Source organism: Simochromis diagramma, unplaced genomic scaffold (genome assembly GCF_900408965.1).
Source record: "Simochromis diagramma unplaced genomic scaffold, fSimDia1.1 OVJJ01000293.1, whole genome shotgun sequence".
NCBI classification, from domain to species: Eukaryota; Metazoa; Chordata; class Actinopteri; order Cichliformes; family Cichlidae; genus Simochromis; species Simochromis diagramma.
Genome location: NW_024386801.1, coordinates 6,324,956 through 6,335,306, shown reverse-complemented (window position 1 = coordinate 6,335,306; position 10,351 = coordinate 6,324,956). Strand labels below are relative to the sequence as shown.

At 38.9% G+C, this 10,351-nt stretch overlaps 1 protein-coding gene across 1 annotated transcript in view; it reads left to right on the top strand.

The window, feature by feature from the left end:
• The window catches only part of slc17a8 (solute carrier family 17 member 8), a 10,170-nt gene extending 251 nt beyond the window's left edge, over positions 1–9,919 (top strand). The window contains exons 2-12 of the mRNA XM_040026874.1: positions 691–946; positions 1,299–1,417; positions 2,879–2,993; positions 3,951–4,038; positions 4,696–4,782; positions 5,817–5,959; positions 6,185–6,334; positions 6,433–6,565; positions 7,365–7,475; positions 7,913–8,040; positions 8,398–9,919. Coding sequence (XP_039882808.1) covers positions 691–946; positions 1,299–1,417; positions 2,879–2,993; positions 3,951–4,038; positions 4,696–4,782; positions 5,817–5,959; positions 6,185–6,334; positions 6,433–6,565; positions 7,365–7,475; positions 7,913–8,040; positions 8,398–8,727 — 1,660 coding nt within the window. The 3' untranslated portion in view covers positions 8,728–9,919. The remainder of the gene's footprint in view (positions 1–690; positions 947–1,298; positions 1,418–2,878; positions 2,994–3,950; positions 4,039–4,695; positions 4,783–5,816; positions 5,960–6,184; positions 6,335–6,432; positions 6,566–7,364; positions 7,476–7,912; positions 8,041–8,397) is intronic.
• Positions 9,920–10,351: the final 432 nt, after the last annotated feature.

Below are 10,351 nucleotides of genomic sequence, written 5' to 3'. Positions count from 1 at the left end.
CGATTTAAATTATTAATAAATAATAGTCATTTATTATCAATGATCTCAACGGACTTCTCTAAATCTCTAAATACCCAAATGGCATATTCCTTATATTCAGTTACTCAGCAGTCTCTATTAGTGCATGTTGTAGTTCTGTTAGGTCTAAATTAATATTGTCATTGTTATTTGTGATAAATTTATATAATCCTTTAAGATTTTTTTTAATGTATCTTAGAGCATTGCGCGAGTGGTGAAATAGGCCTATAGTTTGTGAGTACATGCAGATCTCCAGCCTCATACATTCGTACAGTCTTGGTTGTTTCTCGCTGGAGGAGAACTGCACTAAATAATAAATCTTCTGCAGGCAGATGAGAGGAGGGGGCACTGAAAATGTGGATCCTGGGTGGCGGAACAAGCAGAGGGGATGCATTTGAAAAAAGCAGTTTGCTGGCTTTCTTCTCCTTTTTCCTCTGCAGGGATGTGGCTTTGTTACTGATCTACTTTTGTCATCACACGAGTTACCAAGAAAGTCCACACACAAAGCCGCATTCTGTGTAATCTCGTCTCAAACAAATTAAACTTTAAAAGATTCCCATCGTGTCGAGTCCACGAGACACTAAAATTATAAGAAGAATGTGGAGATAAAGAAATATATTTTTGAAAATGATATTTTGAACACACAACTTCTGACTGATTTTTGCTCTGCAGGAAAATAGATGGCAGTAATGTGGAAGAAGAGGGGAATATTGAGCTGACAGAGGATGGGAGACCGGTGGCATCAACGCCACGCCCCGCGCCGCTGCTGGACTGCAGCTGTGGCGGCCTGCCTAAGCGTTATATCATCGCCATCCTCAGCGGCCTGGGCTTCTGCATCTCCTTCGGCATTCGATGCAATCTTGGTGTGGCCATCGTGGAGATGGTTAACAACAACACCGTCTATATAAATGGGACCCCGGTGCTTCAGGTAGAAGATCTCCGTATCTCTCCATTCCACCCCTGACAACATTGACAAAACTGCTGTTTACCAGTTTGATTCACGCCTTTATGGGCTTGTCTGTGATATTGCCAGTGTCTTGAGACACTGTTAGATCTTGCTTCAGATCTGAAGCAATAATAATTGAAAAAAATTCAAAGCACCAAACTGAAACATATCAACATATCTGAAAATTGATCAAGACCGCAGAAAAACCCTTTATCTCTTGAATGGAGTACGGGTGCATTATTGTTCACCACTGAATTTTAAGAAAATAGTGATGTGTCTTTCATAAAAAGTTTAATTTATAAAACCTCCCTGTTGCATTTTCCCCTCTTTGCAGAAAGCTCAGTTTAACTGGGACCCAGAGACGGTGGGGCTGATCCACGGCTCCTTCTTCTGGGGCTACATCGTCACTCAAATCCCCGGTGGTTTCATCTCCAACAAGCTGTCCGCCAACAGGTCGAATACACTTCATGACTCGCCTCTAGTTTCACAGTAACATTGCAGTCCCTGCTTCACATCATTACTCGATTTTACACTTTTGGTTATTTTAGAGAACAAGCAGTTTCATTATACTACTTTGGAGCACTTGTGAATTAAAGAGTACCAAAAATAACTTTGGGTTGTTGACCACAGTGCATTATGGGGAAAAACTATGCTGTTTATAATGAAGATGAACTTGCTGCAGCCCTAATTATTTATGTTAAAGGTATTTATTATACCTTTATTGTGTATAGAAGAAATCCTTTTGAATGAAAAACTACTTAGACTGCTCTAAATGCTCCTTTTTAGGTTGTTTTTTCTATTGTTTGGCACTCTATGATGTCAGGGACAGAGGATGTGCCTAATACAGTCCTCTCAGGTGCACTGCTGTTTATGAAGGACAGCCAATCAGAAGAAATGTGGCTTTAAGTGACGAGTAAGCAAAATAAAACAGCTTATTTAATAGACTGGATGCACTTAGGAACTGCCCCAGGCCGATAAAGTAAATACGTATTATTGTAAACAATCACAAATCATACAAAATTATGCTAGAAGAGTCCAAGAATAAAAATATAGAATTCCAAGTGAGCATAACAGGTCCCCTTTAAGACAGGATCACAAAGAAAAAATCCCAAAAATCCAGTATTTTTATTCAGGATCCTCCTCAGTCTGTGTGGATAAAGGGTTAACGCTGTACGGTGTGGTGAGCGGTGTTGATGGAGCAGATAGCAGTCCTGTAATAAAAGCTTCACAGGAAAAGAGGACACGCCACTGACAGAGTTAATAATGAAAGATCCTGCCTCTGATTTCTTTCTGAAACACCAGCCGCTGGAATATTACAAGTGTCACTTACACACTGTTTTGGAAACAGAAAAGGGGGGGCGAAGGAGAAAAGAGAGGGGGAGCTATAAGCGGCACTGTGGCGATAAAGCAGAAACTTGTGGATTGAATGGGATGTCTTTGTCTGAGGCAGTGAAAGACAGAGGTGCGAGATATGTCTCATTATAAGGCCGACTGAGATGCTTTGACCGCCAGTTAGTGTGGAGACATACTGCCTGCCAATATCAGGCATCTGCAGCAGCTTTGCAAACACTGGGTTGCAAGTCTTTGTTTTGTTTTTATGCTTCACAGACCTTGTGGACCTTAATTGGATCCACGGTTTTCTCTTATATATTAAAAACAGACTGTATGAAAATACAGGGTTAAAGTTTGGAAACTTGTCTGTGAAATGTATTTCTCATTTTAAACTGATTTTCCAAGCAACCTGGCTCATTCTCTGCTTCACATCTTTATTCTAAACTTATCCAAAGCCTTGCTGGTTGTATCGAAAAAGTACAATTCCTGGAAAGTGTGTTTGATTATTATGAAGATTAAGTTATCCAGACTTACTCCTTTTCACCAATGGTACAAAATGATGACATTCCAGTTTTTCTGCAGGGTGTTCGGAGCTGCCATTTTCCTGACATCACTGCTCAATATGTTCATCCCATCTGCAGCCAGAACGCACTACGGCTGCGTCATGTTTGTTCGCATCCTTCAGGGCTTAGTGGAGGTAAGAAGAGGGGGGGACCAAATGTGAGGGAAAACAATGAGTAGTTTGACATTTGTAAAAATCTGAATATTTGTTTTGTCGCAGCTTGCCTGTTTTGGTATGGAGAAAACAAAATGTACCAGATGCTTATGTGAGGTGCAGACTCTTTGCGTTTTTACTCGTCAGCATTGAGGCTGAACTATCTTGCGTTGCTGCCACTAGAAGTAGGCATGTTTAAATTGGGGGGTGGAAGGCCAAGTCATAAGCAACCACTAGCAAAATAGGGGAGCATTGGTCTAGCCATAGGCTCTAATGGGTATATCACATAGATATACGGTGCTCAGTAAAATTACATTAAATGCTGTAATTTAACATCTGGACTTTTTGGCTATGTTAGCAGAATGCACTCCAAATGACTCAGTTAGAAATGCTCCAACTGGCACCAACACAAAAATAGAATTGAGAGGTCCAGTTAAACGACTAAATGACAACTGTGAGCTTTACATATGTGAGTGGGTAGAGTTTTCTACCTTGGGTTTATTTTCAACTGTGGAGCTTTCTGTTCTATACAGAAGAAGATTTGAGTCAATGGGGTAAAAAAAGAAAATAACTTATGACCTTTTTTTTTTGCAAAAAACATCAGAAATCTGACTTTTATCACAGTTATTGGACAAAAGTAAAAATTCTGAGAAAAAATAACCCCAAAGTATTACTTCAACGACCCTAATACTCTTGGTTTTTTGCACTAACCCAAGTTAAAATCTATCATCTGTCATCTTTAGAGGAATTACACTAAGCATTTAACCAGTTTCTGCCTTTTTATTTACCGTACATATTTAAAGAAGATTATCAATGAAATGATCAAACTCACTGCAAGAAAACAGAGAATGTTACCCAAAATGTCAAACTATTGCTCTGAAGCATTTCCACCTTATCAGTCTTTGATCTTTCCCAACTCCCACACCATGTCCCTGCTAGGGTGTTACCTACCCAGCATGTCATGGGATGTGGTCCAAATGGGCGCCTCCTCTTGAACGAAGTCGACTGGCAACAACTTCATTCTGTGGTGGGTGATGCCTGTGATTCTTCTTGTGAAAATTGTCTGCGGATTCTATTTGTGCTACACGTGTCACACAATCGGCCAGCAAATGGACGTGAGAGAGCTCATTTTTTTGTTTCGCAGATCCGGTCCCCTTGTTGTGTCTGCTGAAATTAAATCACCATGTTGCACTTTAAATTGGTACCATGACAACCCATGCATCAAAACACTCTTGACATTGTCTGCAAATGAGCACAGCTCATCTGCGTAATCTGAAGGAGCTTCTCCCTCTATTCACCTAAATGAAGTGTCACCTTGCTCACTGTCCAAAAGCACTCTCACGCTCCCGGCTCTATTCAAAACAACAGCGTTCATGAATCTGTCAGATAATAGAAAATGCACTAAAACACCCTCTCTGTAATGGCAGTGTTAATGACTGATTTTGACAGCATTTATTCAATGAAACTAATGTGTTTCTTTGATGTTTTTGTTGACACATCTTCACTGTGCAGGGTAGTTTTGTTGTGTTAGAGTCATTGCAGTAACATAACGATTTAGGTTAGGCCTTGTTTAAGATTGCGTAAGGGAAAAAATGTGCAAGAAGCAACATCAAACATCATATTTGAATATCACAGCTGGAATGATAATACACTGGCAATGACATCTGACATCCATTGTTCCCAGGATCCTATGCAGGAGCAGTGATCGCCATGCCTTTAGCCGGAGTGCTCGTTCAGTACGTGGGCTGGTCTTCGGTCTTCTATGTTTATGGTAAGGCTGATGTTTGATCAATGTAAGAGTAAGTAAAAAATAAGAAATGCTTCAGAAATGCTTGAAGAAAAAGAAAGTACCTCCTCTGTCAGTTCTAAGGTTTAAGGTTTTTACACATAAAAAGTAGCCCTACAGAAACAGTGTGTGAAAAACAAAAAACTAATCAGTGGGTAAGTAGCTGCCAGCGCTCGATTAACTGATGCTTTGGCACTGTGCTGGTCTGGAGCATTCAGGTGTGTGTTTTCACACAACGCCAAGGAGGAAAGCAATCAGCAGTGATCTGAGAGAACTGCTCACCCTTTCTAAAAGTTGTAAAAATCTGACTTTGGAGCTGCCAGATTGTTACTTTATATCGAACAGAATCTAAAATCTAAAAATCTATTAATTAATGTTAATGTATGAACATGATTCACTGCAAACTCAAATGAAAATTAGAAAGTCTTCATTATTAAATGGTTACCAATATTCATAGGTAGATTATTAGAGCAGGTGAAAGGTGTGACAATAGTAATATGCTGTTAGTTAGACATTATTAGGTCTATATGAATTAAATGAATGGCTGGATAGACTGTAAATGAAATGTTGAAAGCACAACTTAATGTCACGAAAAGTGGCTTTAATCATCCTCGACTGTCACGCTGTTCTCTGGCGTTTTTATGCTTTGCACAATAAGCCTTATCTGCTCTGCTTTTGAGTTTGATTGGAATGATTAGCACTCACATTAAATTCACACTTTGGCAAACGTGTTTTAATAAAAGAGCTACTCTGGTTCTGACGTGATACCATCTCATGATTTATTGATGTAAATTAACATTTTCCTGTCTGGGCTGTATGTCTCACACTTGTTTCATTTTTTAATAATGAGAAATTCTTGTGGTCCAAATGAGGTCTGGACTTGGAGTAATTAATCTGTCCTGCCCTCAAGCTACTCTTTCATACTTTACAAAGTCTTTGACTGCCAAGATAAGCTTCTCTAAGGGTACATGTGTACGAATGCGTGAATTCACCTGTTGCCACTGTTGTTTTGTGAAAAGGTGTTTTTGGGATATTATGGTACACGCTGTGGCTCCTGTTAGCTTATGGAAGTCCTGCTGACCATCCTACAATCACAGACGAAGAGAGGACGTACATAGAGTCCACCATCGGTGAAACAATGCACAAACTGAGTGTAACCGAGGTGTGTCTACTGCATCTATACTGACACACACATCCACACACAACAGAATGGCTGAACCCTATTAATTAAAGCTGAAACTCTGAATTTTGATCACATCTTGTTTGATTTAAAATCCAACGTGGTGGTGCACAGAGGAGAAACTACAAAAGCTGTATCAGTGTCCAAAAATTTAGTGAGCTAACCGTCCATATGCAGTACACACTGACTCCTTATCTCCGGTTATAGAAATTCAAAACTCCATGGCGTCGCTTTTTCACCTCCATGCCTGTCTATGCGATCATTGTGGCCAACTTCTGCCGGAGCTGGACCTTCTACCTGCTTCTCATCAGCCAGCCAGCGTATTTTGAGGAAGTATTTGGATTCCCCATCAGCAAGGTTGGCCTCACAATAACAACCACAGTTACAGAAAATGTCCACAAAGACCCATTCAATATTTCTTAGGTTCAAAATATTCTAACCTTAATTACGCACAGGTGGGGATCCTGTCTGCTGTCCCCCACATGGTGATGACAATTGTTGTTCCTATTGGAGGACAGCTGGCTGACTTCTTACGCAGCAACAAAATCATGTCTACCACTAACGTGAGGAAACTCATGAACTGTGGAGGTACATCAGTGTAAACACATCGTTTTTCTGTTACTCCCAACGATCTGATTTTGGCACTTTTGTACTAAACACAAAAATAACATAGAAGAAAGTCATTTTCTGTAATGATTTACTGTTTGGTCATTCCTACATTTTTGAACCTTGTAAAGCCTGAAATATTTTTTTGAAAATGCCAGAAAATTCACTTTAAAAAAAAAGAAAAAGGAAAAAAAGTGAATTTAAACAAATATTTAAACATATTTGTTTAAAAATTAATTTTCATACATGACTTTTAATTTGCACCATATTTGCTGGCATTTAAAAACAAAACAAAACATTGCTTAAAAATATATTATTGTTTAGGTTTTTTTCAGGGGCAAAAAAGCCAACACGTATAAAACACGTATGGTGGTCTTGTTAAGCACTGTGAATAATATTAATATAAAATAATTATATTACAAATAAAACATTGTGCACGCTAGATCCAGGACTGATCCAACTTTTAAAATTGTTAGCCTATAACACTGCAACAATGTGAGTAAATTACTGGGAAAAAAATAGTATGAAAAATCATTTAATTACTAGTTCCTTTCATTTTGATTTAAGAAAGCAACTAACATACCCTTTAGACCACCGTATGCCGAACATGTTTCTATATTTTCCAGTATATCTACTTGAATGGTGTCACTGGCATTCCCTCTAGCATTCCCATTTTTTCCATTAGGTCAGTAGGTTGGGAAGCTGGGGATACATTTCTTACAAAGACCTGGTGTTGTCTAGTACATAATGTGATTAATTAATAAAGAACTTTTTCTCACAGGGTTCGGTATGGAGGCTACGCTACTGTTGGTGGTCGGGTTTTCTCACACTCGAGGTGTCGCCATCTCCTTCCTTGTGTTGGCTGTAGGCTTTAGTGGATTTGCCATCTCAGGTATTTGACGTTTAGTGTTTTGCTTTTAATTTAAGACTTTGAGCTTGACTGCATAAATGATAAAGGTGCACAAAGGTGTGCAGGATGTTGCAGATCTTTATTTGTCTTGTGTTTTATATTGCTTTTTCTAGATTCTGAAAGACCTTTCAAAAAGTTATTACATCTTTACCAGCCACAGCAGGAAAGCTGGTATTGTTTTTACCTTGTGATCATATCTGTTAACAGATATGGTCAATTTCATAGCAGTAAAACAAAACAAGCATGCACGATAAACCTTAGAGATTTATGGCTGGGGTCAAAATAAAGCTTTAAAGATTTGTGTTTTTTGACCAATAATGTGAGTCTGAAGGAGGTTTAGGCACACAAAGTATTCAAATGCCGTAAAAATGAAAATTTGTGTTATAAGTATGTTTACACTGTGTGCACTGTCTTGTCAGGTTTCAATGTCAATCATCTGGATATTGCTCCTCGCTACGCCAGCATCCTGATGGGTATTTCCAATGGGGTGGGAACGCTGTCTGGAATGGTGTGCCCGCTAATTGTTGGCGCTATGACTAAACACAAGGTATTTTTCCCTCCTGTAACAATATAGTTTTTGTTTTTCTTTGTCTCCTATTCTAAAATATATACACAGAACATTACAAGACGCACTGACATGTTTCTTCGCATTTCGTATATAAATGATATGAGGAATGAGTGTTTTGTGGCTCATTGAATTGCTGTATGTAATCTTGCACCTATCAAAGGATACTGTTAAAAATTTATGGCAATGTTAAATTTATTATACACATTGCAACTGTAGGACTTTCAGTGCCATGAGTAAGGGAGCTGATTTACAGCATTACCTCAGTGGTACATCAGTGAAATATCAGTAATTCTTCCTCTGACAGAAAATTCATTGACTCTCTTCATCTCCCTACAGACTCGTCTGGAGTGGCAGAATGTCTTTATTATTGCAGCCATGGTGCATTACTCAGGGGTCATCTTTTACGCTATCTTCGCTTCAGGAGAGCAGCAGGAATGGGCCAACCCTGAGAGCACAAGTGAGGATAAATGTGGCATTATTGATGAGGACGAGCTGGCTGAGGAGTCAGAGCTCACTTGCGAGAACATGGTGGCTCCCAAAAAGACTTACGGAACAACAGACAATTCGTCCGGCCGAAAACAGGGCTGGAAAAAGAAGAGAGGAGTTACCATGCAAGAGGAGGAGGAGCATTATGAGAACGGGGACTACCAGGAGCGGTACCAGTGAGACGGCACGAGGGACAAAGGACTTAAATTTTACAAAACTGATCTGTGTCAGAAGCAGCAGCATCATATGTACCTCAAGACACCATCCTCTTTTTTTCATCCTTGGTCAGCACATCCATTCAACTGCTAAACTAAAACTTTTTAGATTTTTAAATCTCAAACCAGCTGATACAAAATGAACCATCAATAAATATCTGCTGATAAAGTGACTCTGTCATGACATGTATTATAAAGTAATAAGCTTAGTAAACCATAGAAACCACAGATCAAAACCAATGGCTCAACTAGTGCTGTGTTAAAGGAACATTAAATACACATATCAGCTTCTATCCCTCCTGCACCCTGTCCCGATCCTTTCCTTGCAAATCCATCTGTGCAAACCATGACTCAGCTTATGTAGTTTACTTTGATATGTGAAGGGTTTTGTGTCAGCTATGCAATGTGAAAAGAGGTGCACTGCCAGAATGTATCGATGGGTTTGACAGAAGATCATAGTTAATGTACCGAGTCTCACTGTTTTTGTTGCCTGTATGTATTTGCTGTTGCTGAATGACTGCACCGTGTCACCGCTTTACTCGCTCTCTTTGTCTGAAACAGTCTTAGTTCACCATCTGTTTGTGATGCACTAATATATCAGCTTCATTATTTATGAAGCTCTGAGCTCATAATGGGACAAAATAGGTGGTGAGTTCAGTTTCGTGACTTTGTTCTTCTGATGTTTTGGCTTTTTGCAGTTTCTCAGTGTTTGATAAATGGAGACCCAAGTTTGTTTCTAACAATGTGCAGTAAGAATTCACTTTAATCCTAAAACTATATGGAAAATTTGCACTTGCTGTTCATCATTATTACTCCTAAAAGAGAAAGAAAAACCCTGTTTTGTATAGTAAATGATTATCTTATTGTTTGAGAGAATACACGTCATTCACACACAAACAGACCTGACATGCAATAAACTACATTTCTATTCAGTGTTGAGATTACTGTATATGCAAAAATAGCATGAATTTCTTTAACATTTCGTGATACTTGCATGCATTCATGCTAAACATAAAAATGTTGAACAACCTAGCCAACATACTGGTAATACAGTCTATAAGGATGATTAGCCAAGCTAGCTAAATGTTGACAGTGCATTGTATATATAAAAAGAAATGGGCATAGCTAATATCAGATCACCCATTGGCCTGTAGACAACTTTTCAAACCTTTAGCTTGGCTGTGACAAAACCAGAAGTATGTGTTTACACAAAAGGGTGGAGAGCTAAGTCATCAGTTAATGCTATCTAGCTGTAGTGGTACCTGCTAATTACTACAAGCTAACCTTTCCTACACGCTGGAAGCTGGCAGTCATTCCAGGTTCCCTAGGTAACTCTCTAATTTATTTACTATCAGGTCAATTTAATTCAGTTAACTTTAGTCCAATTTATATAGTGTCAACTCACACCAACAGACATTCCAAGGTGCTAAATATAGTAGGTAAATCAACAATATTCATCCTTATGATAAGATAGTTATAAGAATGAAGGCAGTTTCAATTGCTTGCCTGGAAATGCCAGCTGTTTTTCTACCCTTAGTCACTTGATGTCATGGAAAGTCTTTCCCTTTCTCAGATAATTGCATTAAAAC